Genomic DNA, 26156 nt, shown 5'->3' with positions numbered 1-26156 from the left:
CGCCAAATCCTGCGCAGAAGCTAAGACGCAAAAAGTTAAACACCACACTCCAAGCCCCCCAAGTGAAGAAAATTATATTCTACGCAGCTTAAATTTTAAAGGCAAACATATTTAATTTTTACAAATATTCCAATTAAAACAATGAAATGTACAACATCAAAATATAAATGTTAGCACAAAAAACTTTGCTGCCAATAAAAACATTTACCTTTTTCAAAACAAAATCAAGTCACCAACAGCAATCTTACTTGTTTTAAACTACTTGTAAATTATTTTTATTAAATTACAGCTCGAAGAATAAAAGTTTTGCTGACAAATTTCCAACAAATTTTCTTAAGACTTGCTGGGTGGAATTCTAAATAATTGGAACTTGTACTGACGTGTTATACTTTCTTGAAAAATAAATTAATCAGCTTGGTAGGTGACGAATCTCTAGCAATATTTATGTGAATATTTATTAGTAAGTACAGTGAAAACTCTCTTGGCCGGACACACACGGTCGGCCAATTTCTCTCCGCTCAAGGGGATACTTAAATACTTGATGCATCGATCGGATGTTTTAGGAAAAGTGACCGCCGAAGAGAGTGTCTGGATAACAGAGGTGTCCATTAAGGGAGCTTTCACTGTACATATACAATTATTTGAGTAAGAGTGCTGTTACTTGTTTTAACTTAATTATTTGTATTAAATTACAGCTCGAAAAATAAAAGTTTTGCTGACAAATTTCCACAAATTTTCTTTAGACTTGCTGGGATAAATTCGAAATAATTGGAACTGGTACTGACGTGTTATACTTTCTTGAAAAATAAATTAATCAACTTGGCAGGTGACGAATCTCTACGCAAGTGCCTACCAATATTTATGTGAATATCTATTAATAAGTACAGTCGGCCAATTTTTGTCCGCTCAAGGGGATACTTAAATACTTTATGCACCGATCGGATGTTTTAGAAAAAGTGTCCGCCGAAGAGAGTGTCTGGATAACAGAGGTGTCGATTAGGGGAGTTTTCACTGTACATATACAATTACGTGGAGTGACCCAACGCACCCACAGCTCACTTGCTGACTCATTCATTCATTTGCCACTTGCGGCAACAACTATCAGCCAACAACCATGACCAACATTACAACCACGATATGGAGATTGAAGCCACAATAATGAGACCCAATTAAGGTATCACTTAATGGCACGAGACACCTGCAACTGATGTGTGAGAATGCATATGGCGAAATCACAGAATTATAATGCAATTCAAGTATTATTATTATTAATGACAATGAAACTTCTCTAGCGCTGGGTATTTCTAAGCCCCTTTTTATTTTGCATTAAATAGTTGCTGGCGCACCGCCAGGTTTGTTGAACTCCAAACACATGAGGTAACACGACTTACTGACCTGGGTTAAACGGGCAGATGATTGCATATTTTGCATATAACGTTATTTATTAAATATGATAGAAAATTAATATTCAGACGGTACAATGAGTCAGGATTACAATGTTTGTATTTTAAATTTATTTAAATTAAACAGAGCTCACAACTAGACATGAATTGCAATGTCTTAAGCAGCGCAATCACGGGACTGATAAAATAATATGTAGCCTGTCTCTGAAGATTTGTGTATGTCCGAGGTTAAGCCGTAGAAATCCTCGATGGTTGAGGCTTCAATTTTATCGACCATGTCATCGTCGAACAGCAGCCACAATCCGTGACTCTTCACAATGCTAATATAGTGACCCCGATTGGGTCCTGATCCGCAGTGTATGACGACAGCGGTCAAATCGTAAAGTCTATCCGGATTGACGGCATCATCAGATGTATTAAACAATCGCAGTTCAAGCGGAAAGACGACGCGATGAGAAACTTTAATGTGCCGATTGAACTGTTCCATGTACTTGAAACGCTTTAAATGGAGCGCCAGTATCATGGGCAGTTTTTTGACCCGCATACGCTTCTGGGCCTCCTGATAGCTGCAGCAGTTGTCGCACTTGAACTTGTTATCGGAACAAAGCGTCTCTGTGTTACTAAAGCAGCGCAAGCAGTGTGTTATCGAAGTATTCTGATCGACGTCCACCTGCAAATCAAAGAAATTCTCGTCCTTACTGCTCACAGTCTCGCAATTAAGGCAACGCGTCTCCGACGTTAAGATTCCCTGAAAGATCTCGTGTACCCAGGTAGGCTCCGAATTGGCGCCATTTGTTAGCGTAATGGGTGTAGTAATGGCAGTAACGCTGCCACCGCTGACATCTAATACGCCGCTGCTGGTGCCATTGAGAGACCCCGTGGAGTTGCTGCAGTTACCATTTGTTGTGGTCGAGTTTGAAGTTGACGTCGATGTGGAGTTAGATGAGCTGGATTTGGTAGTGCTGCTTGGTGGGCCGGCACTAACCGAGGCACTAACAGCACCGCCAACTACATGCTTGCCTGTATTGCGTTCTGCCAATATAATCTCGTTAATGTGATTGATCAGAAAGTTGAGAAACTCGTGAGCATCCTGCTGCATGTAATTATCAAACTCCTCCTTCTCTTTTCGCAAGCGTGTAATAAACTTTTTGGGCGCTATCGAGCCCACTTTCTTCTTTTGTGTGGCTATGCTGTAGAACAAGTCCGCCAGGCACGAGAGCAGCGTCTCCTTAGGCCGCTTATTCTTGGCTTTGTACTCAAGGACCTTCTCGCGGAAGGGTTTGCAGAAGTATAGTGCTTGCAGCACTGAGTTACTGTAGCACGTATTACCAAAATTTACGAGCCCAAAGTAGTGCTCATTAGGCGGAAACAGGTCCGACCCGATCTCTCGCTCCAGCTGAGATACGTTGGCACCCATAGTCGTTGAGCATAGACGTACTAGTTAGGTTTAGGTTTAGTGACGTGACGTTTTTTATTAGTCGTATGTTATTAAATAAAATTCATGTGGGGTTTGTATTAATATCTTTGATATTTTTTTAAGGGGCAGACAGACGCGCAAATTATTTGTTTGTCTGAAAATAAATAATTTTGAAGAGGGGACACGTGAGTTTGCTTCGCATTACATAAAAAAATTAAAAATATTTTTTATAATCTCTATATTCGGTTGTATTTTTTTTTTTTAATAAAACGACAATAAAAACTAAGCAAGAACTGAATTACGAAGGCTAAAACTAAAACGCCGCAATAGAAATAAAAATCGAATCCCACTGCAATCCCCTCTCCAAAATTATGTTCAAAATCATTTTTCAACGTTTTCTCGTTTGTTTTATTTTTGAAGAGTTTGGTTAAAAATTTATGTAATAGTATAAGCATTTTAACAAACAAAAACCCAAAATTAAATTTTAATATATAAGTCAAAAGTCCAGATTACAAATTGTTTTACTAAAACATTTTATTACACTTTTAGACGATTCTTAAGGTATCATACTCGTAAGTATATGAACTTATATGCAATAAGACAAAAAATGTTTGCATGAATCATCAGATGCTGGAAAATGAATTAAATATAAAATCAAAGCCCGATGCCAACCTATATACACATATGTAGATGACATTATAATAAACTATTCTACATATTTATAAATAGTGCCCATTTTATTTCAGTTAGTTGAGAAATAGGTGAGAATAAGTACGATGGGTATTTACCACAGTTACAACAACGTGTGCCGCACGCGCAACTTAACCCACAAGACTATAAAATCCAAAGTACAAATCTAGCAAGTTCTCAGTACAAACTAACTAGCAAGACAAGTGACAGCAGTTAAAGGCAAAGAAAATTGTGAAAAGTTATAAATAACTGCATCAGAAGGACATCAAGAATTTAAAGCAGCGCTAAACCTCTTCTTTACTCTCGTCTAAACCAAGTTTCCACCGCGTTGGCAATCCATCAGACAATCTACAATAAAAACATTTATGCAGGAATCCTCAAGAGAACATTATCTACGCCTAATGATCCCCAAGGATCCCAAACGGAGCCAGTGTCTCATCTAAGCGCCAAAATACTGAAAATTCTAGCTTGAAAGACAATCAGCGCTGGCATTTAAACTATTCCCAACCAACTACAATAAGAACTTCAAGTTTTTTTATAGTAATATTAAGTCATAACAATGTTCACGTACACTCAATAATATAATTTCTACACAATTATATTTTAACCAAACTTTTGCAAAAGCACAAACAATAGTGTAATGTTTGATTTGTGCGCGTATAACTTTTAAGAGCACTGTAATTTTTCTTAAACTTAAAATAATTACAAATAAATAAACAAAGAATATTTAACACCTACACACATTCAATTTTAAATTACTTTTCCAATAGTATCAATTTATTCCAATATTTTTTGTGTTCAAATCACCAGCAGCAGAAAAAACAACTGTGAACTATAACTATAACCTATCATGATTACAAATAAGCTCTAACAGCAGGTTTTAACCGAATTTGGGCTTAAAATTCCACAAATAACGCAAGCTAGAAAGTAGAGTGAGGGAATCTGTCGAACCTAGAAGAACCTGGAAACCACGTTGGGATATTGTAGCGCTTTTACTTCCTAAGATCCTTCATACAGATGGACTCGCCTGGTTATACTAATAAGGAAAATATATATACTTTATAGTGTCTGTCATACCTCCTTCTGACTATTACATACAATTCCTATTAAGCTATCATTCCTTTAGCTGTATGCTAATAGTAGAGTATAAAAAACCGGTAAACAGATTTTACAAAATTAAAATATAATTATATAACATTAATAGTCAGTTTCTAACTATATTTAAAAGCAGATTGTGAAATTTTGAGTATTACTCTCTAAGCAATTAATTTAGTACCAAGGTTAAACATTTATCAAGGCGATGAAAAAATGAATACAGTTATTAAACTATTATATACATACTATAATCTGATTTCGAAAAATATTTTATGGTGGTTTTTTTGCCTGTATATATTTTCTTCTTAAGTCATTTTGTATTGAACATGTTATTAAATGCAATTCCTCTAAAACTATCATACCTCTAGCATACAGAGTATAACAAATTAAAATATTAAATAGCTTTAAAAGTCCGTTCCTAACTATATTTAAAAGCAGATCGTGAAATTCTGAGTATTACTCTCTAAGCAATTAATTTCGTACCAAGGTTAAACATTTATCAAGGCGATGAAAAAATAATTAAAGTTATTAAACTATACATACTATAGCCTGATTTTGCAAAGTATTTTATGGTGGTTTTTTTTCTTGTGTATATTTTCTCCTTAAGTAATTTAGTATTGAACATGTTATTAAATGTATTTTCGATTGTTAGCCATTAATGTCTTCCAACTGTAAAGCTACCAATTATTTTTTCCCATCTTTATGGGTACATTTTAGTCAGACGTTGGCGGTAGTGCAGCAAAATGATAGTTTTGTTCGATTTAAAGCGGTCGTAATCCCATAAAACCTAGTAAAGTACGGAAATCTACTAATTTGTGGTTGATCTTAATGGTTTACAGCAAAAACAGATGCTTACACATCAGTAAAAGCTCTTTAATTTATTTCGACATCAATTTATTTATCAGACAATTGTTGCTTCTTTTTTTAAAATTCTGAAGAGTCTACGATGACTACATCTGCCATCTGCTTAAAAAAATGAGAATGCCCCACTTATTATAAGTACTTTCAATCAATTACCTAAATGCAAATTTAATAAAATAAATAAATAAAATACTTTAATATTTCATTTTTATAGCACAACTGGAATATGTCAAATAATTTGAATTGTAGTTAAAGTTTCAATTTTAAACTCTCAATGCCCAAATTATGTATGAGTTGTGGCCGAAACCAATTTAAATAAAATACTCAAAAATAAGCTTTAAAGTTTTTTAATTCGAAAAGTAGTTAGCTCGACTGCAATTTTGCAACCAAACTTAAAATAAATTTCGTGTGAGCCAGATGGCTTCCAAGGCTTGCCCATTCCATTATATTTTTATATAAAGAGCAGCAGCGAGGCTGCGATAAATACGTTTGTTTACAAAAAGGGTCATGGGTCAAGGGTAAAATGTTATTGTATATTGTAAATTTGGCTAAAATCCATAAATCGATTCCTGACTGGTAATAGGCCATTTCTTAAGAAATAGTAGAATTCGATCTCAATCCATTAAGTGGATTGAAATGTACAAGTATGTTATAGTGAGGCGGTGAAGATCGCGTGTCCCACAGACCTATATCGTTCCACTATCTCAGTAAGACCACACACATAGTGTGGACAAACACAGAGTTTTCAATTTTCCAATACTTTGTGTGCCTTCCCCCATGACGCATAGTGACATAGTCACGCTTATAACGTCCATTTTTAGAACGCCCTCATGGATGTCAATCATCAGCGAAATATGATAATTAAAACTGTTATTACTGTCAATAATCATGGGCGGTCGAGTGCCGCCAATGAAAATCGGTTGGTCAATACATTTGCAAATCGCAGTAAATACCCAATACCAAGGTATATGTGTACTATATTTGTACGTTTGTGTTTTACTCAAAACCCGTTCAAGACAATTGCTGACAGGTAGCTCATCAGAAATTTGTGCGAGATTTGTCTGTGAATGTACATATGTATTAATATATCATAAGAATAAATGGTGCGGAATTGATACTGTATAGTACTGCACAAGTATAGCTGAGTAAAACTCTCGGACACATAGATGGCGACCGGTTCAACCTGTTTATATAAATGTATTTAGTCGTAGTACCAAAACTATCAGCAAACGAAATAAAAGCAATAAAATACCAGGAATATAGCCGAGCAATTTTATTCGCCTCAGTACAATTTAACAACTAGACGTAGAATGATCAAATCAATAATTGTGTGTGCGGTAATATATAGTATAGTAAACAAACTAAGTACGATATATTGAATCAGCCATTTACTTTACAGCTTTTCAGCTCGATGCTTATCCTTATCGTAATTAGTAGGACTAGTAATGCCGCCACCACAGTCCTGTACGAATTTCAGTGAGTGCTATCAATAATTTACTTGTAAAAAAACCAGCATATGTAAAATATTAAACATTTCTCAAACAGCATACGCGAAGCTAATGTCAAGCGAAATGAAACGGGCGTGCTCAAAAATGGAAATTCTAGCGAGCCAGAACTGATTATCACGGGCACACGCACCTCTACGGTAATATTGCAGTCCCATAAACCCAACGGTTCGAGCTGTATCTATAAGGAAACGGCTGTGTACAATGCCGACAAAAACGGATATCGTGTCAAATACAACTACAGTTTAGTACCATTCGAGCTTGACACGCGTCTTCATGCCACAACACTCAAGATAGCCACTGGTTGAATGGGAATATTAGTTCACTTATATGCGATTTACTCAAAAGCATATTGCATTGCACACATACTTTAAAAATCAGCAACTAATGATCCTTGAAACCATGAAATCAAGGCAAATATGATTCTTCCTCTGACTTGGATATAAGTGGCTTAAGTGGCGTTGAAGAGAAAGAGATCATGGTTCATATTTAGATTGAACTTAATACACTAATTATCTTTAAAGTAACTTAAATAAAATACTACTTATACACTTAGCTTAGATAAACGTCAAAACACTTACCGTGTCCGAAGTTTCTCTTGATTGATTGGTTCGTAGCAGCCGCAAAAGTAGTTTCAGTGCGTTCAATGAATTTAAAATATGTTTTTTAAAATCTAGACAAGTACACGTCAAGCTTCGAATATACTTAGTACCGATTTGCGAACTTAAAACATTGCCTGAAATGATTAAAGAACAAATAAAATGATTAATACAACGTATAGAAAAAACAAAACTAAAGCGAAATTCATTTGTGCACGCAACCTTGGTCGGCAAGAAAAAAACAAAAAAAACAACAAATAAGAAAATTATTTGGGCGGAGACTTTTACCGAGGAAGTGAGAGTGAGAGCGGTAGGAAGAAGCCTACCTAGATATTATAAATGTTCATTAACAGATTACAAGACCGACTTGTAGAATGTAAATGAATAATTTAGGTCAACCCGTAACTTGCAATGAGTTTTGTATAATTGACACAAATACGAGTAGACAAAAACGTGGGCAGAAGAAAACGAATTTGCTGCAATACGGTTAATAGAACTAATTAACTAATCAAGCGGACCTCGAAGATAAGCAGACAGGGACGGTGATAGTCTCCGCTCAAGTAAAAATTCGACGTCTAGGTCGATTAGAGATCAGTTTCGTTTCGACATCGTGCACAACAACACGCAAAAAGAAAAAAGATGAGTGCTGGCAATTTGCTAGGCATTCTGGCTGCATGCCATTTCCTGGCTCTAACCTGGTGCCATCCTTTAGCCACTAACTATACCATTGACATCCTGCGCCTGGCTAAGGCCGCACACCTCAAGGCATACATGCAGGAGGAGAAGCACGAGGCATGCGACAACTTTTACAAATTCGCTTGTGGCAACTGGAAACGCTTACACCCGGCGCGTTTACACAACACGAAGACCAATTACCTGGAACAGCTTCAGGTGCTGTACGTGCGGAAGAGTGCCGAAATGCTGAAGAGCTCCATGCACAGCTTTGACACTAGTGCCGATCGCTTGCTGAAGCACTTCTTTGGCTCCTGCACTGCTCAGGCCAATGACACACAATCCGAGCTGTCCGCCTTGTTCAAAGTTATTGATTTTCGCGGCGGATGGCCGGACATACGAGTGCCCTCGTGGTATCAATACGAGTACGATTGGCTGAATACAATTGCCGCACTAAAGCGACGCTTGGGTGTGGACATCCTTATTGGCTTGGATGTCATACTCGACTACAAAGAGGAGAACATACACCGACTTAAAATCGGAGCCCCTAATCTACCGCTCGGGAAGCGACATCATTACCTGGATGCAGAGTATCGTGACATACGCGATCAGTACGTTCGCGACATAGCACAAAAACTGCGCAGCTACTTCCCCCAGCAGAGCGTTCGTTGGTTTGAGGAGGTGGCGACCCAGGTACTAACTATTGAGCAACAACTGGCCAAAGGATTGCCGCATAACCCCTCTCTGACTCTAGATCAGACGACGCGCGAAAGGAGCGTTGCCGTTCTCAAGGAAGCATACGGCAGCTATGTGGACATAAGTCGCTATCTCAATCTCATTTTTAACGACACCCTCTATGTAGAATTATACGAGACGCCCGACGACTACCTGTCGAACCTGGTGAATGTAATTAAGCTAACGCCCAAGCTTCAACTGGCCAACTACACTATTTGGCGTGCGCTAGAATTCTTTGATGGCGCACGTGTGCCCCACCACGAGCAGCCAGATACATGGTGCGTGCACCAGGTACAGGAGTTTTTCCCACACCAGCTGGAGAGTCTCTTTCATCGCAACTACAACAGCATGCAAATGATCAATGAAGTACAGTCCACATGGGCCGACATAAAAAGAGTGTTTCGGGAGGCCCTGCAGGCCTCAGAAGAACTCCATTGGCTGACACTGGAGACACGTCAAAAGGCCATCGTTAAACTAGAAGCTATGGAGTTACAGTTTCGGGGACACCACGAACGGGAATTGATCCAGGAAGTCCATGGCCTTTCCCTGCGTCCGGATCAATTCTACACAAATTTTCTGAACGTTCTGCAGTGGCGTACAAATAAACAACTGTCCAAGCTTCTTATGGCCCCAGAGTTGGAGGACGCGGTTTATAAGCTGCCCCATTACGAGTTAACCACGAACAAAATTCAGATACCCATTACCTTTCTGCAGGCGCGCTTCTTCTGGGATCCGGCATATCCCAACGCCCTCAAGTATGGCACTTTAGGTGTGTTACTGGCCCAACAAATGTTGCGTGGATTTGATGGACTAGGCCGTCGATATGACCGACACGGCTATCAGAACAATTGGTGGGATCGCGATTCGGAAAACGCCTACAGTCGTCGCGCTCAGTGTTTTGAAGAGCAGTACGAGACTTTTGTTGAGTTCCAAAAACGTTTGGTGCGGGACACGAACATGCTTAGCCGTGCCGTTGCCGACAATGGTGCTCTAAACATCGGCTACCGTGCTTATCAGAAATGGTTTAAGAATTCTGCCGAAACAGCACACGCCTATCATCGAGAGACTTTGCCACTTCTTGACTACTCCCACAACCAGCTTTTCTATCTGGCATATGCACAACTCTGGTGCTCAGACTATCCTGATTCATTGGAAATATTCGATTACCTGCCCGAGGAGGTGCGTGTTAATGCAGCGCTTTCAAATACACAGGAGTTTTCCAATATCTACAGTTGTTCCAGCGACAACAAGCTCAACAAACGCCACAAGTGCAAAATATATTAAAATCCGTTCAAATATGTAACTAAACACATTAATGCAAATCCATATGTAATCAAGTAATACGATTTGAAATATAATTAGACATAAATATGATAGTTCGACCGACAGGTGTATAATTTTGCCAACAACTTATAATAAAACTATTAACATCCGTAAATACGTTTAGCGATTACTTTAGAGTGTTCATCTGAGATTTATTTTACTCTCTCTCTCTCTCTCTCTCTAGTTCTCGCAATCAATGTTTTTCAGATAACCCGGTTCACCTACCGCTTATCTGACTAGCTTTACAACATGATTTTAAAGAGCAATGCCACCAGTAAGCAAAGCCCCAACGCTGCATCAGCATGTTAGTTTCAATTTGGCCCACAATACTGTCGTTGCTTATAGCCGCGCACAGTAGCGATACATTGAGCGATCCGAAAAGTAATAATGGCATCAAGAGCGCCAGTTCCTTCCATCCCATCTTTCAGACCGAGGAAACCGTACGCCAAAATAAAGCAAATATCGTACGGCGATCCATGAAGCTGAGTGCCGATCCCTGCACTGATTTCTATGAGTATGCATGCGGTAATTGGGAGCACACGTTTATGCCACAGAAGCAATTGGAAGCGCAAATCGACAGCGATCTGCTTCGTTTGTTAGACGATCCTGTCCAACGGGAAGATAGTGCATTGGTTCGCCAGGCCAAGGAGTTTTACAAATCATGTGTTACCGTACAATCCAATCAGAGCCAGCAACACCAACAGTTCCTGAGCGAGTTCATTCAACAGAACGGAGGTTTTCCTGCCGTACCTGGATCCCACTGGTCCGTGCATCACCACAACTACGACTGGGTGCACGAGGTGGGAAAGCTGCGTCGTAGCTATGGTCTGGATGTACTCATTGGTCTCCACATTAGCTATAACTATGCCAACGTACATGAAAACAGCATCTACCTGGGAGAGCCCAGCATGCTCATTCCACCGGAATTGTGTAGCAAGGCGGGCACAAAAATGGTGGACATTCGGGATGCTGCGTATGAAGACATCGAACGGGGGATAGCAGCACATCTTAAGGCTTGGCTGGCACTCAGCAGTAACGAATCGAAACGTTTAGCGGCAAACATATTAACATTCGAATACGAGCTCTGCGGGAGCATAGAGGGGTCAACACCCTGGGATCCAGATTTGCAACTTTATCGCGCAAACTACTCGCGCAAGACTCTGGCTGAGTTTTCACGGCTCTTCGGGGGGAAATTAGACTTCAACGAGTATGTCCGCATTAGCTTCGGCCAACCCGTCGACAAGCCTGTGTACATGGCTGCCCCAAACTACTATCAGCAGCTGATTCGTACGGTGGAAGCCTACAATATAAGTGAAGTGGCAAACTATATAATGTATCGCGCGTTGTCCATGCTTAGCTTTCCGGTCGATGATCAGCTGCATCGGCGTTCTACTTACTGTTTGGCCAACACAAAGCAATATTTGCCAGCAGCATTGGGCGAACTTTATTACCGTCAATACGTCAACTATGATACTAAATCACAATTACTGGATATGTACGTTTTCCTGAAAAATGCACTCAAGCTGAGTACGAAGGCTAGTTGGGTAACAGAAGGCACGCGGCGAGTGGCCGAAAGAAAGATCGACAATCTGGCTGTTTTCTTGCCTGAATACCATGACTCGATGGCTTACAAAATTCAACTGGAGCGCAACAACTATTGGCATAATTTAAAACAAGTGTTAGCCCAAACCCAAGCACATGAGCTGGAGCGACTGCAGGAGGGCAATCTACCTCATCCGCGCGTCATTGTGCAGGCCTATGAGACACGAATTAAGCTGCGCCCCGTGCAGCAGCGCATCGAACTGGGTTGGGCAATACTACAGACGCCATACTATGATCCCCGGTACGGCCATGCTGTGCGCTTTGCGACTCTGGGTCCGCTGTTGGCCCAACAGCTAGCTGCTGCATTCGATGACATGCACTGGTCGATTGGAATTATGGAACGTGATCAATGGGATAGTTCAACAGCTTGGGAGTATAACAACCGGAGCAAGTGCTTCAACCGACAAGTGACTAACTATTTGCAGCACAATTCAAGCGCTGAGGTCCAACTAATTGGCAGCAGTGCTGCATTGAATTTGGCATTTCACGCTTATCTTATGTGGCTGGGCTTACAGGAGCCGCACAATGAATTTGCCCGACTAGCGAAGGAGACGCTCCCCGGCTTGAACTTCTCGAATACTGCGCTTTTCTTCATAACATATGCACAGCAGCATTGTCGCTTGGACCATCACGAAAAAACACAATTGATGGGCAAAAATGAACGATCTATGCCAAGATACAGTGCTCGACAGTCGCACAGTTGGACGCGACATGTTGTTAACGGACCATTACGGAACTTGGCAGATTTTTCACGCGAGTTTCATTGCCCACTGGGTGCACCTATGAATCCCCACGAGAAATGCGTAATTTACTGAGCAATCAGTCACAATAGACTTCCTAACTTTTATGAACTTGCGACAAAATCTATAGAGTAGTCAAGACCTAGGATTATAAACAAAAAGAAATAAAAGTACATCAGAATTTGTATTCCCCTATAAATAGTGTTTCCTCGATTTGTTTTCATTGTTATAACTGAATATAATATTTATATTTTTCACACACAAAAGCGATAACCCAGCGGACTAACCTCCAACGCACACTTGAACCGATTTATGAAGTTCATGAGCGCGAACGGTCATCCCGATTGCTGATAACCACATAATACCTCACAAATAGCTTCCACCGAATCATTTCTCAGTCAATTTTTTAACGTGAACATGGAAACTACCACGAACGCTCTACTTCTGCTTTCTCTCTTTGTGGGTAGTGTACACGTCCAGCATAGCCGACGTGTTTATGATAGTAGCATGGAGCGTGGTATTCAAATGAGCACATCATTCGCGGCAGGCGTTAGTCCCACAACAAATACGGAGCGCCGTGAAGAGCATAAAGTACGCCAGAGCATATCCAAAGACATGCAGCGCTACATGAACCTGACAGTGGATCCATGCGACGACTTCTATGAGTACGCCTGTGGAAATTGGTTTCGTTATCAGACCCGCCATCTCCGCTCAGGTGAGTTGGGCACGGCGCAACAGCTAGTTGAAGCAAACATTCGGGAGCAGCTTCAGCGCTTTCTAACACAACCAACTCCTTCCCCTCACCATCCCAACGCATACAACGAGCTGAGCATGGCCAATATACGGAAAGTGCGCGACGTTTACAACGCATGTCTTACTGTGAATGCTAACGGAGTGGAAAGACGCAAGTTTCTCATGAAGATTGTAAAGGATCATGGCGGCTTGCGTCAGCTGCCGAACTCAGGATGGCAGCACGAATATCACTGGCTCCAAATGCTGGCGGCCCTACGACGGAATTTCGGACTGGACATCCTCATCGGCTTCGATGTGGATCTTAATCTGCTCCTGAAGCGCGGCAATAGCATTTATTTGGGAGAGCCGCAGCTAACAATAATTCCAGCGGAATATTGTAGCGCAATGGCCACACAAATGGCTGATGTAAGAGATGAGGTCTATGAGAAAATACAACAGGAAATTGCGAACAATATGCGAGTGTGGTTTGGTATGGAACGGGGCGAGGCAGAACGTTTTGCTGGCGACATTGTACGCTTTGAGTTTGAGCTGTGCAAGCACATGCGTGAAGATGAAACGTTGCCTGACACCGCATTGCACCAACAACCTGGCTTCACAGCTCGTGGGCGTGTTGGACAGGACCGATTGCGCCTACAACAACCTCCTGGCGTAGGGAATGCTCGCTACCCGGGCATAATGTTGGCTGAGCTAACCGCCAAAATGGACAATTTTATAGATTTCAAATTATATGTTGAAAGCATCATCGAGGCCAGCTACACCGAAGTGGTGTATCTGCGCTCGCAAACCTATCTTACGCACCTGGTGCGAACGGCAAAGTCGTACAACCGCTATACCATCTCCGGTTATATTATCTATCGCGCCTTGCTAGAGCTTAATCAGCCGCCAGATGAACATGCTACGCGACGCCCACAATCCTGTGTGAAGCTAATGCAACGCCTCTTCCCCCAAGTACTGGGCGAGATGTATCAGCACAACGTGCATCGGGTCGATGCCCAGAACGATCTAGAGCAAATCTTCAGAGACCTTGTTAAGGCTTTCGAGCAACAGCTCAAAGTAGATTGGCTGGATGAAAACGACAGACGTGCGGCCCGCACTAAGCTCAGCCAGTACCACATGCAATTTCCAGACTATCAGAATGTTGATCTAAAGGATCTGCATATCCAAAAAGGCGAGAGTTTTTGGCAAAAGTTCGAGTCGGTGCTGAGATACAATGCTGCGCAACAACTAAATCGCATCCGTGGCAACGATTTCGGGCGCAACGATGGTTCGGTGGATGCTTTTGAAGTGAGAGCTGAAATAGCGCCGAGACAACAAGCCGTGTCAGTGGGCTTGGGCTTATTGCAGACTCCATTCTACAACTACTACTATCCACGTGCGCTAAAATATGCTCTTCTCGGACAGCGAATGGCACGCGCACTGCTCTATGCGTTCGATGACGAGGGATGGAACAAGCACCCCCAAGCGACCGCACCATGGAACGAGCTCACTATGAGTGGCTACCGAAATGCCACTGAGTGTCAGCGCGCCCAATACAGCAACTATCTGTATAACCAGCCTCAAACTTTCAAGAATGCAACGCAACTGCGCGAACTAATCTCTGACAGCAGTGCACTAAATGTGGCTTTCAACGCTTATCTCGGATGGTTGGAGCTGACCGACCCTAAGATGAGAGATCTGCTTCTTAAGGAGACGTTGCCCAGCATGGACTTTACAAACACGCAGCTCTTTTTCATATATTTTGCACAGACCCGCTGCTTTGCACGACAGGACGAGCAGCCTGCCATGGATTTCCTACCATTGACCAAGCATACACCGGAACGATGGGCAGTTAATGGGCCGCTAAGCAACTCAGAGGAGTTCGGCAAGGAGTTTAACTGCCCAGTCGGCACACATATGAATAGCGACGATAAATGTTTAGTTTACTGATGAATACAACAAGCATAAAATAAATTGCATGCACCGAAGTGTGTGAAAAGTGGTTGTACGACCTGCTTGCAATCAGATCTGTGAAGACTGGGATTCATCTGCTTGAAAGAGACATTTAAGCCCACAGAGCACAACCAATCAAGGCATAAAGTATGCAAAGCAAAGCGACAAATAGATTGGATAAGAAAATATCTGTCCCTTCATTTAAGAAAGAAAAGAATTCTAATTATAGTATATGTGTCAAACAAACTACTTGAGTGTTGTATGTGAGACTTTTTCAATGGGTGCAAAATGAAATGTTAATAAATATATCAATGAATGTGTGCATATATATGTATCTATATTATTAAATCTATCTGCAAATCGATATTTGTGCATACACACATATGCATTTATTTTTCTTATTATTATTCGTACAATGAATGCACACAAAAGCTAGTTCCAACATAAAGTTATGTTAAATACATAAGGCATTGATATTGAATTCTAAAAATATAAGGTAAATGTTAATTTAACAAATTGTTGCAATAAAGTAATACGTTTATTTATACTTGCATGCTTATGAGCTTCGCCAACCCTGATTGTTTCTCAGGTGGATTATATAGACAATTGAACATTAGAAATAAGTAACGGCCAATTTTTCAACTTCAATGAAATTTATTGTGGGACATGAAAAGACTCATGTGTTTTGATCTTATTCCTTGGAAGTTTTCCTATCAACTATACGACCTAAATGTACTTCCAACTATACAGAGAAGGATGTGCCGCTCGTCTAAAATTTTAATTGTCCACTGAGGAAACAATAGGTACTTAGTCAACAAGTGCTGCTTTCTTCTATACTTTTTTAGGAGGATTGAAAAAAGAGGTGGGAGAATTTGGCGAGCAATAAAATAAAATAGCTTGTCTCAGTAATTACATTGAAAATAGACAATATTTTGCGAAAGTTGCAAATCTTATTTCAATTTTAAAACTTTGCTTATTAGATGCGCGAGTCTTTGGCATTGGCCCGTCACTGTAAAAATTGCGTGCCTGTGTGGAGAAACAACAACAAGATAGACCCAACCCCCAATAACTGTGGAAGCGTGCTACAAAGAGAGCAAACGCCAGCTGAGAATTACATGCACATATAATATATAAAATCGATTTTTCAAAAGAATGTTATATTTATGGTTAGACAGATTTAAAGATAGATATTCACAGATATTTAAAGCACACCAAAACAATTACCTGATTAAAATAAATCCGCGACAGCACTCTAATGTACAGAAAAAAATAGGATATACTTGTAGTTTGAAAACCATATAAATACGTTTAGATATATCACTTTTTAAATTTTGAAATCAATACAGTAAAATACACATATGTTCTCGAATTATGCGGCCTTCATTATTGTATACTTAGTATAAACCAGATTAAACCGTCTCTACGTAATGCACTACGGGCTGAAAACAAAACGCACGGGAAGGTAAATGAAACACCACAAACGTAAGGGTCGGTTCATGTAGTATTAGACCGTGTGGTGAGTTTCACAACCATTTGACATTTACTAACTCCATTTTATACACATTTATCGATTTGCTGCATTTGAATAAAACGTGATAATCAACGTGATATCTAAGATATAACGGGTATATACAAATTTTTGACCGATAAATTCACATAACTTCATTACCACAATAAAAATAATGCTTTTGCTTTTTGTAGTATGTGTTCGAACGAGATACAAAATAAACGAGAGCAAGAGAGCAGAGCAAGCGTACGGTCCCAACCGTCAATGTGGTGCAAAGCTTTAAAACTCATTGAGGCGCTCACACCACCGTTATGGTATAAAAGTGGTGCGATAGCTGCAACAACGCCAGCTGTGAAAGCAACATTTTCCAGTGCCTTAAGTAAACCAACATGGAATACATTGGAATCTTGTGAGGGCGCACGGGCGTGTGATACGAGCTTCAAAGAGCCACCATATGAACTATGAACACAGGCATTCCAAAATATTAGCTTGAAGCGCAGCATTGTACACATATTGATTTTTCTCTTATCAATAAACATTATTTAGATGAATGGAGAAGACTTTGGTTGTTAAATAACTCATTATTTATATTCCCTTTAAAAGCTTTGAACCACTACTACAATACATCTTCGTATCTTACGTATGCGGATTAATCAAGTTTACTAAGTCTTAGATCTGAAATATGTTAATGACAATTATAAAGATAAAAAACAATAAATTAAGCTTCTAGTAACTGCAACAAAAAAAAAAACACCACAAAAACGTTCATTTCCATTACGCAGGCGCTCTTAAGACAAAACATCGCTAAGAAAGCAATCATTGAGCCAAAGTGTATTTTACTTGAATTGGCCGGTAAAAACAATTAAACAATTATCTATGTATATGAATTAAAAAGGTGGAAAGGTGGTATATTACAAAGCAGGGAACATTGTCAATTACCTATTTTTGAATGCATTATATATGCATTTTCAAAAATGTTGAAAGGACTGGTGCAGTATCAATGTACATATGTACATATGTATCAATATTGATAAGAATCAAAAATCGAAGAAAGGCGCAAGACGTTTCATACATTTTATGTTTCTAGTAAAACGCATTTTTACACTTAAATTGAAAATATAGAAGCGAAGAAAAACATCCAACTCTTTTACATATGTACATATGGTATACTCGTAAACTTACAAAAAATCAGAGACATTGCTCAACCGGAATCAATACAAAGTTGCTAACTTACCCAAAAATATGTATTAAATCTTGAAAATGTTGAAAATAATTGTTAGGAAAATAAAATAATTCATCATTTTGAACAAACAAATCTTAAATATATATATTTTTTACATGTAAGGGATACGCCTAACAACGATATAAACAATTGCATACCAAAAATAAAGCTCGATGTGAGACTTGCCCATGCATACAAACAACAAATGTATTCATAAAGAAGCAACAGCTTTAAAAGGAAAACGTATGTGGGCTTAAAATTTTAATGATTGCTCATGGTTTGAGCACAATATTTCTGTTCGGAGAGCGGAGTGCAACTTGAGACTTTTCAAGTTTACTTCATATCCAATAATAAGAGGAAAACGCAACAATGGTGGTCACACTTGCCAAAAATCGATGAACACTCAATTAACTGTTGTTCGCACACACCCACGTAATACCTGAACATTAGGAGGCGCATATACACCTACTAACAAGGTGCATGCACAATTTTTAATGACATTACCTTTTTGCGTTTTGTATTTAGAAATTATCTCAACTTACTTTTGGTGTTTTACTGATGCCAACGCTTCCACCTCCACTCACTTCCAATGGGAACGCTGGAGTTGAAGGCATACATGCTTATATATGTACGTATGTAGCATATGTACATATGTATGTATATACGCACAAATTTCGTGGCCAAATTACGTTTTTATTACTTATTTTCTCTTCCACAGCTGTGCGATAGTTTACAGATAAATAAATGTTTTTAATTAAGCCAGATTTTGCTAATGAGCGTATAAGATTCGCCTCACTGTTGCAAAATAGGTCTGTAAATTTTAAACAATGGGAATGAAGTTGTGCTGTTCACTCGCGTTTAATATATATTCCATGCTAAGCACATTTACTCTATATTAGAGCGAGTTATTTATTAGTCGTTTCGTTGAATTTATAAAAGTAATTTGGCGATTTCGTATTTTTATTTTTTCTTCACGGACAGGAAACTTTCGACGTGTTTGATATATTTCGCGATGAGTATCTGCCAGTGTGTACAAATTTAGTTGGTATTTTTTTGCCATAAAGAGATTGTCAGATTGGCAGCTGTTACCAGATTAGAGTGGCCAGTACAGACTTGTTACCACTTATAGCTTGCTGTTTTTCTGCGGTAAGCATGTAATTTTAACGAACGGTCAGCTGAATTGCCAAACAGGTTTGTCCAGTTGGACTGTAAGTGTATCCACACCAATGCACATTGATTCAGCCAAATTTGTATATGTATTTTTTTTAGTAATGCACATAAATGTTTATTTTATTGCTCTATTACTTTGCTTAAGTAAAGAGAGCATTGCTGTGGATAATAAGATATATAGTGCAGAGCCCTCAATCCGCAATGGTAAAAAAAAACAATGAACTAATGTACATATACTAATATCCATACATATAAATAAACCTTTATCTTTTAGTTGACAGTAAAATTTCGGCTTACGTACAAAATGCTCTCGCGGAATACAAACCCTGCAGCGAAGATGAGATGGACTTAAATTGCACCTGCCATGAAGCGGTGATCGATCGCGATCTGGCATCCTTTGAATCAACAGGTGTCACCCGACAGATGATCAAAAACTCCGAAAAGTATGGCACAAGATATCAGATCTATGAAAAGAAACTGTACCGGGATGAAAGCTGCATGTTTCCAGCACGCTGTAGCGGCATTGAACACTTTCTTCTTAAGCTGCTCAATATATTGCCCAACATGGATCTGGTAGTGAACACGCGCGACTGGCCACAACTCAACACCGCTTGGGATAACCTGGGACCTGTTTTCTCTTTCTCTAAGACCAAAGCCTACCGTGACATAATGTATCCCGCTTGGACTTTTTGGGCTGGTGGACCAGCTACCAAGCTACATCCAACGGGCATTGGCCGCTGGGACTTAATGCGTGAACATTTAAAAATAAGTGCAGCCAATATTCCGTGGAGCAAAAAACTGGAACTTGGATTTTTCCGCGGTTCACGCACTTCAGAGGAACGTGATAGTCTTATATTGCTGTCGCGCCAAAAGCCTGAGTTAGTGGCCGCAGAATACACAAAGAACCAGGCTTGGAAATCGCCAAAGGATACTCTAAATGCCCCACCTGCGGAGGAAGTGTCCTTTGAGGACCATTGCAAGTACAAATACTTGTTCAATTTTCGTGGCGTGGCAGCCAGCTTTCGACTGAAACATCTGTTTCTGTGCAAGTCCCTGGTATTTCACGTAGGAGACGAATGGCAAGAGTTCTTCTATGATCAGTTGAAGCCATGGGTCCATTACATTCCACTAGATAGCTACCCCAGTCAGGAGCAATACGAGAATCTGATAATGTACTTCAAGCAAAATGACGCTCTGGCTCAAGAAATTGCGCAGCGAGGCTATGATTTTATATGGCAGCATTTAAGGATGCAGGATGTGGAATGCTATTGGCGCAAACTACTTATGCGCTACTCCAAACTGCTTAGGTACAAAGTGCAACGGGACAACAAGCTGATCCCTATAGGCAGCACAAAGATTGAGTTGTAATGTTAGTTATTTAAAATTTTCTAGTATGTAATTTAAAATACAACCTATTTTCTACCCTCTTTTGAAAACTATGTTTAAATAGAAATACAACTTAAATGGCCGGCACAAGGACAATTCGGTTAGATTTGGTGCTGCTGCTGTTGCTCATGTTACGTAGTACTTGGGCAGAGCCCGAGAATAAATGCAGCAATTTGCAGCCGCAATGCCCTGACAGCGGAGATAGGTTGAAGTGTAAGTAGGGCCACCAATTTGTGTACCTAAAATTTAATCATTGCACGTTTCCCAGTTAACTTTGATTTGGTGCCTAACATACTAGTTGCACTGCAGGATTACACACCGTGCAGCGAAACCCAGTGCATCTGTTATGTACTAAACATTAGGCGAGATCTGGAGAGCTATGCCGTTACAGGAATTACACAGAAAATGATTAACCAGTCTCGCCGGTTCGGCACATTATATAAGGTCCTCAATGGACGGCTGTACCGACATCCGGACTGCACTTATCCGTCACGGTGTGCCAATGTCGAGCACTTTCTCCTCGATGTCGTGACTGGGCTTCCCAATATGGAATTTGTTTTAAATGTGTGCGACTGGCCACAGGTCCATTTTCTGTCTGGTTTAAGCGGGCCGGTACTCTCTTATTCCATTACCAGCCAACATCTCGATATAATGTATCCAGCATGGTCATTTTGGTCTGAATCAGGCCCTACTCTGCAGCTTTATCCGCTCGGTATAGGGCGTTGGGACTTAATGCGTCACCATCTTTCTGCTGTAGCCTCGCGCCTGCCTTGGAAAAGTAAAAAACCGATTGCCTTTTTCCGTGGGTCCCGTTCTTCCAAAGAGCGTGATAGTCTTGTTCTTCTTTCACAACGTAAACCAGATCTAGTTGATGCTCAGTACACAAGGCATACATCAGACAAGTCCACGTCGTCGCTGGACGCAGAACTTGTACCCGAGATGCCCTTCTCCGGACATTGTGGCTTTAAATATTTGTTCAACTTTCGAGGAGTTACAGCAAGTTTTCGGTTCCGCCACATTTTGCTATGCAAGTCTTTGGTTTTGCATGTTGGCGAGGAGTGGCAAGAATTTTTTTATATTGCACTCAAACCTTGGGTGCATTATGTGCCAGTGTCCAGCAACGCCACAGCTGAAGATTTGGAGGAATTAATTTTGTACCTGCGTTTGAACGATGAACTTGCCGAGCAGATAGCGCAGCGGGGCTACGATTTTATATGGAATCATTTGAAAATGCGGGATGTTGAGTGCTATTGGCGGCAACTTCTATTAGAATATGCCAAGCTAATGACCTACGACGCTCAGCTGGAGCCGGAATTTTACGAGGTAACTCACACGGCCCTGCAGCATTTCTGGAATGCAAGCATAAACTAATATCTACCGGCGCTGCCAGTGTTGCCCCATTTTTCTTGCACGGTCAACTGTGACGTCACAAACAATCAGCCGGAATCAAGGGGCAGGCAGACATGGCCCAACTGAATCCGTTTAGAAAGGCTTTCCACTTGCCGTCCAAACAACGAATCAACTGGTTTCCTGGTCACATGACCAAAGCTAGGGGACAGATTCAGCATAAACTGCGCAATGTGGACTGTATTGTTGAAGTACACGACGCCCGCATACCAATTTCAGGACGCAATTCTCAATTTTTTGACACAATAACAGGTTGATCTTATATCCTTAAATAATAAAAATACGATTTTAATGCTGATTATTTTTTTTGCAGGGAACGGTGTCAAGCCGCACATCCTGATTCTCAATAAAGTAGATCTATTGGGGGCCAATCAACGTAATGCAGTTGTAAGGCAGCTGCGCACACTACAGCCTGAACTTAAAAACATACTCTTCTCCAACTGCAAGGATCAACGCTACCCTGGTATTTCGAATATTGTACCGCTAGCAACCAAGTTGGTGTCTGAAAGCAGCCGCTACAATCGTGCGCAGAGTGCTGATCATAATATTATGATAATTGGTGTACCTAATGTAGGTAAGAGCTCAATTATTAATGTGCTGCGAAATGTGCACCTCAAGAAGCGAAGTGCCGCCCGAGTTGGTGCCGAAGCAGGAATTACACGAGCTGTGGGAGAACGCATTAAAATACAGCAGAATCCACCTGTTTATATGATCGACACACCAGGAATTCTACAGCCCTCCATAAAAGATGATGAAATGGGAATGAAACTTGCCCTAGTTGGCTGCCTGCCCGATCACATAGTTGGTGAGGAACTTATTGCCGATTACCTTTTGTACTGGCTAAACAAACACAAACGGTATGAGTACGTGGAGAAGCTTGAATTGAGCAGCGGCCCAAACGATAGCATCAGCTCTGTGCTTGCAGAGTATGCGCATAAACAAGAAATGTTTCATCGTGTCAAGCAGTACAATGGTCAAGTAGAAGTGATGACAAATTTATTGGCAGCAGCACGAAAGTTCATTAGTTTCTTCCGCACTGGTCAACTGGGTGACATTAACTTGGACGAGTACAATGGACACTTAAATATAAATTAGATTTTAATTACATAAATGCTAGTGATTAAAAATTTATTGTTTACAACTGTTCGATCTTATTCATCTCCCATGGGTACATCAATAGGAATATTTCCGACTCCTGGCACAGTTATTGAATACGAAACGCCCACGGTATCCATTGCCGTGTCTACATCATCGTTTTTCTGCTCTGCCATCTTTAGTTGTGGCTGCTCAACCAACTGACTGTTGTCCAAATTGGTAAGGGAGGGCTCAGCGACAGGCTCGACGGGCTCGTTGGCAGGACACACCACAGCGTAACCAGTTTGAGCAGCTATTACGCGTATTTCCTCGGGAACCCCGCGCATCCGCTTGTCAATATAACTGTTGTACGGAGCCATCTTCTGATAGTATTCGATCAACATCTGTGGGTCTTTTTCAGACACCTCTGCGCTGGCGACTAAATCGAATTCGTCGCAATTCATCCACCGGACCAAGTACTTAATATCGCCGCTTACGTCCGTGGCGCCCATAATTTCGGCCAGCTCTAGGCATCTTTCATAGCCGCGAGGCTTTATTATTTCTTCACATTTTGGTTTTTTTTCGCCACGCTTCTTCGACTTGGCTCGCGACTCCTCGAACCTTTGTATTAGGGCTGGGCAGTCGCAGTTTTCCTCAGGCTCCCAAGTATTGTCAGCCGAAGGATATCCACGCCACTTTATATAGTATTCTACTTTACCATCGGCAGTGATACGCTTGTCAATAATGCGCTCCACCACAAAATTGGGCTCGTTTTTAACCATATTTTATATTCTTTAATATACTTGTAGTTGCACCCCAAAACAATGTCAATTTTATTGTTTGGAAACAACGCCCATCTCTAGCCGCATTCCCGATAGATTTTTTTTTAGTGTGACCGCATATGCCAAAACATTCAAAAAGACCATAGCACATACAATAGTTATAACGATTTATTTATATCTTGAATGCCCTACAAGTAATTTTGTACAATTTATTGATATCATTAAAAACAATTTTGAATACATTTGTTATGCAATATCGGTTTGTTTTGAAAAAACACAGCTTAAAGATTCAAGCTCTGGATTAACACACGCAGCCTGTAAAATAAAACACTTTATTAAAATAAAACAATCTAAAAGGTGATCTTCGGCTGCGCCGAAGGTATTTATCTTTTACTAAGTCGTACAACCCAAATTATATTCCTCCAGGGTCGTGGTCCATAACAAATTCTGAAAAATATTTGCTATTTAAAGTTTTAAATACTGTCTTACCTGAAGTTGTAACAAATACATAAACAAAAACTCTTCTTAAATCATATTGTTTGTATGAAAACTCCATACATATATGATAAACAATAATTAAAAATTAAATTAATTAAAAAACAAGCATTAAAATAGACGGACAATATGGATTAGTTCCATGATATGCATGATACAAGTATGTATGTACCTATGATCTACCATTCAAATAATCCTAACTAAATCTTCCACCGGAGAATATACAAATTTGGAAGCCGCTTATGTGTTACAACACTATATGAAAATATCATAATACCTTTAACAATTCAGCGCTATAGGGTGGATGCCATTGGGTCCAATTGCGAAGGGTCTGCAAAAAAAAGGAAAATAAACACAATGTTGTCCAAAGTACATAAAAAATTAAAAATTGACAAGTACACTATTACTATTTGCGAGCATCTCATGTGTTGGGTGCAATGGTGGACGCAGCAGCATATCCATAGGGTCTTCGTCTTCGACCAAATGGAAGTTTCGCTGAAAAAGACGCTCCTCTATACATCCGGTAGTGATTAGTGTGTAAATCTTAGTAACAGCTTGAACCGGCATCAATAATGACCTGTCTGCTTCAGTTAGATCATTATTATAAACTATCAAATTTGCACAGTTCTGTAAGCGCTGTGTAGGCAATTTGCGAGAATCTAAAAAAGCAACCATAGGGGCTTCAACATCTGATGTGGATCTGTTAAAGCGCGCGACATCTATATTAGTATCAATCTTTATATGAATTATGCCGTAGTATTCGCAATAACCTTTGATTATGTCCAAGATCTCCGCGTTCGTAGCAATGATAGCACACCTTTCGCCATGTTCCACAACCAAATTGTCTAACAGCGAACAAATGCATTCAAATTTAGCGGAATCATATATTTGCATTTCCTTCGCAGGTGGCAGATGCTCTAAGAGTCTTAGCATCAGCTGCGATGTGGGATTGGCATGGTTTTTGACTATTGCGGGGTGGTCACAAATCCAACGCGAAATGTTGACAATGTCATCCGAAAATTGGTGGCCGGCAGGCATTGCCTGAGCATACTGTTCACAAACTTTTAATGCCCACAGCTGCAGTTCTGCCGGACGCAGCATGCAAATATACTCCGTTAGGGCACGGGCAACGGGAGCTCGTTTGGGCGCTTTAAGCATGTTAACCTTTTGTGGTCGATTGTGGTTGTTTTCTTCGTCATCGCTCTCGACATGGAAGGCCAATGCTATCTCTTGTTTTCGTTGTGCCACACACTCTTCAATAGTTTTAAACTCCTCTTGCAGCTCCACTTCCTTACCAGCGATTTGTAGTAGCTCATGTTCTTTAAAATCCCTTGGATTAAAGTTAAAGGTTTTTAATGCGCCCATTATTTTGCCTGTGTGGTCTTTTAAAGTTGCATCTGCAGCTGTCACTTCGAGGGTGCCGTCTCCATTCCAAATTTTATGCTTTCTGTTGGAAATGTTGCGCCAAAGAATGCGAAAAATACGTTTATCCTTAAGGGGGTTTTCATTGTCCTCATAGTTTTTCGGACCCCAATGCTGATAGCCATTAGATGTGCCCCACTGCATTGGCGGGCTTGGAGAACGGAAACTATTCACATTTGCGTTCGAGTCAAAGGATGTATTTTTGGCCATCTTGCGTATAGATGGTGCTTTGGATCGCCTCATTTTTAACGACAACTGCTAGAATTAAAATCCAAGTCCACGAGAGATAAAATGAGCGACTATTGAAAATTCCGGGCACGCACAGATGTTTGGCAATCACCGCAGTCCGTTGACACCAATACTTAAA

General features: G+C 40.4%; 9 protein-coding genes across 12 annotated transcripts in view; 5 read left to right on the top strand and 4 right to left on the bottom strand.

The window, feature by feature from the left end:
- LOC115620956 overlaps positions 1-7685 on the bottom strand; it is a 28353-nt gene extending 20668 nt beyond the window's left edge. Inside the window, exon 1 of the mRNA XM_030514476.1 lies at positions 7553-7685. The gene's annotated coding sequence lies outside the window, so the exon portion shown is untranslated. The remainder of the gene's footprint in view (positions 1-7552) is intronic.
- On the bottom strand, positions 1424-7675 carry LOC115620958 (ubiquitin carboxyl-terminal hydrolase 12). The gene is made up of 2 exons (XM_030514477.1): positions 7553-7675; positions 1424-2974 (listed from the first exon to the last, which is right to left on the bottom strand). Exon 2 carries the CDS (start codon positions 2818-2820, stop codon positions 1561-1563), a length of 1260 nt encoding a protein of 419 aa, XP_030370337.1. The 5' UTR covers positions 2821-2974; positions 7553-7675; the 3' UTR covers positions 1424-1560.
- Positions 6749-7545, top strand: LOC115620959. Its single transcript, XM_030514478.1, has 3 exons — positions 6749-6803; positions 6866-6942; positions 7012-7545. The coding sequence occupies exons 1-3, from the start codon at positions 6777-6779 to the stop codon at positions 7277-7279; spliced, it is 372 nt and encodes a 123-aa protein (XP_030370338.1). The 5' UTR covers positions 6749-6776; the 3' UTR covers positions 7280-7545.
- Positions 7686-8191: 506 nt separating the features above from the next.
- On the top strand, positions 8192-15685 carry LOC115620290. The gene is made up of 3 exons (XM_030513467.1): positions 8192-10247; positions 10646-12601; positions 13019-15685. Exons 1-3 carry the CDS (start codon positions 8210-8212, stop codon positions 15319-15321), a joined length of 6297 nt encoding a protein of 2098 aa, XP_030369327.1. The 5' UTR covers positions 8192-8209; the 3' UTR covers positions 15322-15685.
- Positions 15686-19184: 3499 nt separating this feature from the next.
- On the top strand, positions 19185-20659 carry LOC115621268 (O-glucosyltransferase rumi). 2 transcript variants are annotated; one of them, XM_030514869.1, is made up of 2 exons: positions 19185-19199; positions 19498-20659. In XM_030514869.1, exon 2 carries the CDS (start codon positions 19566-19568, stop codon positions 20589-20591), a length of 1026 nt encoding a protein of 341 aa, XP_030370729.1. In that variant the 5' UTR covers positions 19185-19199; positions 19498-19565; the 3' UTR covers positions 20592-20659. The 2 variants fall into 2 exon arrangements, with proteins under 2 accessions (XP_030370729.1, XP_030370728.1); XM_030514868.1 differs by lacking the exon at positions 19185-19199 and adding an exon at positions 19243-19427.
- Positions 20659-22106, top strand: LOC115621267 (O-glucosyltransferase rumi). Of its 2 annotated transcripts, XM_030514866.1 has the most exons (3): positions 20659-20822; positions 20878-21932; positions 22000-22106. In XM_030514866.1, the coding sequence occupies exons 1-3, from the start codon at positions 20687-20689 to the stop codon at positions 22093-22095; spliced, it is 1287 nt and encodes a 428-aa protein (XP_030370726.1). In that variant the 5' UTR covers positions 20659-20686; the 3' UTR covers positions 22096-22106. The 2 variants fall into 2 exon arrangements, with proteins under 2 accessions (XP_030370726.1, XP_030370727.1); XM_030514867.1 differs by having other exon boundaries at positions 20878-22001.
- Positions 22051-23157, top strand: LOC115621270 (mitochondrial GTPase 1). The gene is made up of 2 exons (XM_030514870.1): positions 22051-22268; positions 22330-23157. Exons 1-2 carry the CDS (start codon positions 22073-22075, stop codon positions 23109-23111), a joined length of 978 nt encoding a protein of 325 aa, XP_030370730.1. The 5' UTR covers positions 22051-22072; the 3' UTR covers positions 23112-23157.
- Positions 22996-23930, bottom strand: LOC115621271 (chromobox protein homolog 1). Its single transcript, XM_030514871.1, has one exon. The coding sequence runs from the start codon at positions 23870-23872 to the stop codon at positions 23168-23170; it is 705 nt and encodes a 234-aa protein (XP_030370731.1). The 5' UTR covers positions 23873-23930; the 3' UTR covers positions 22996-23167.
- A 137-nt stretch (positions 23931-24067) lies between these two features.
- On the bottom strand, positions 24068-26072 carry LOC115621408. Of its 2 annotated transcripts, XM_030515052.1 has the most exons (3): positions 24767-26072; positions 24645-24698; positions 24068-24187 (listed from the first exon to the last, which is right to left on the bottom strand). In XM_030515052.1, exons 1-3 carry the CDS (start codon positions 26030-26032, stop codon positions 24119-24121), a joined length of 1389 nt encoding a protein of 462 aa, XP_030370912.1. In that variant the 5' UTR covers positions 26033-26072; the 3' UTR covers positions 24068-24118. The 2 variants fall into 2 exon arrangements, with proteins under 2 accessions (XP_030370912.1, XP_030370913.1); XM_030515053.1 differs by lacking the exons at positions 24068-24187; positions 24645-24698 and having other exon boundaries at positions 24880-25067; positions 25138-26072.
- Positions 26073-26156: the final 84 nt, after the last annotated feature.

The sequence above is a fragment of the Scaptodrosophila lebanonensis genome, unplaced genomic scaffold (genome assembly GCF_003285725.1).
Source record: "Scaptodrosophila lebanonensis strain 11010-0011.00,11010-0021.00 unplaced genomic scaffold, SlebRS2 tig00000024-arrow-pilon, whole genome shotgun sequence".
Lineage (NCBI taxonomy): Eukaryota > Metazoa > Arthropoda > Insecta > Diptera > Drosophilidae > Scaptodrosophila > Scaptodrosophila lebanonensis.
This window is presented reverse-complemented; position numbering and strand designations above follow the sequence as displayed.

Bases quoted from the DNA above. Each gene is read 5' to 3' on its own strand.
- LOC115621270 (XM_030514870.1), top strand. From the start codon at position 22,073: ATGGCCCAACTGAATCCGTTTAGAAAGGCTTTCCACTTGCCGTCCAAA. The intron at 22,269-22,329 runs GTTGATCTTATA...TTTTTTTTGCAG, and splicing joins ATTTTTTGACACAATAACAG to GGAACGGTGTCAAGCCGCAC.
- LOC115621408 (XM_030515052.1), bottom strand. From the start codon at position 26,032: ATGAGGCGATCCAAAGCACCATCTATACGCAAGATGGCCAAAAATACA. The intron at 24,699-24,766 runs GTACTTGTCAAT...TTTTTTTTGCAG, and splicing joins TGCTCGCAAATAGTAATAGT to ACCCTTCGCAATTGGACCCA. The intron at 24,188-24,644 runs GTATTATGATAT...TTTATTTTACAG, and splicing joins ATAGCGCTGAATTGTTAAAG to GCTGCGTGTGTTAATCCAGA.
- LOC115620959 (XM_030514478.1), top strand. From the start codon at position 6,777: ATGATCAAATCAATAATTGTGTGTGCG. The intron at 6,804-6,865 runs GTAATATATAGT...TTTACTTTACAG, and splicing joins AATCAATAATTGTGTGTGCG to CTTTTCAGCTCGATGCTTAT. The intron at 6,943-7,011 runs GTGAGTGCTATC...TTTCTCAAACAG, and splicing joins ACAGTCCTGTACGAATTTCA to CATACGCGAAGCTAATGTCA.
- LOC115621268 (XM_030514868.1), top strand. From the start codon at position 19,280: ATGCACATTGATTCAGCCAAATTTGTATATGTATTTTTTTTAGTAATG. The intron at 19,428-19,497 runs GTAAAAAAAAAC...TTTATCTTTTAG, and splicing joins AGAGCCCTCAATCCGCAATG to TTGACAGTAAAATTTCGGCT.
- LOC115620290 (XM_030513467.1), top strand. From the start codon at position 8,210: ATGAGTGCTGGCAATTTGCTAGGCATTCTGGCTGCATGCCATTTCCTG. The intron at 10,248-10,645 runs GCAAAATATATT...CGTTGCTTATAG, and splicing joins GCTCAACAAACGCCACAAGT to CCGCGCACAGTAGCGATACA. The intron at 12,602-13,018 runs GTTGGACGCGAC...CCTCACAAATAG, and splicing joins CAGTGCTCGACAGTCGCACA to CTTCCACCGAATCATTTCTC.
- LOC115621271 (XM_030514871.1), bottom strand. From the start codon at position 23,872: ATGGTTAAAAACGAGCCCAATTTTGTGGTGGAGCGCATTATTGACAAG.
- LOC115621267 (XM_030514866.1), top strand. From the start codon at position 20,687: ATGGCCGGCACAAGGACAATTCGGTTAGATTTGGTGCTGCTGCTGTTG. The intron at 20,823-20,877 runs GTAAGTAGGGCC...CACGTTTCCCAG, and splicing joins CAGCGGAGATAGGTTGAAGT to TTAACTTTGATTTGGTGCCT. The intron at 21,933-21,999 runs GTAACTCACACG...CGGCGCTGCCAG, and splicing joins TGGAGCCGGAATTTTACGAG to TGTTGCCCCATTTTTCTTGC.
- LOC115620958 (XM_030514477.1), bottom strand. From the start codon at position 2,820: ATGGGTGCCAACGTATCTCAGCTGGAGCGAGAGATCGGGTCGGACCTG.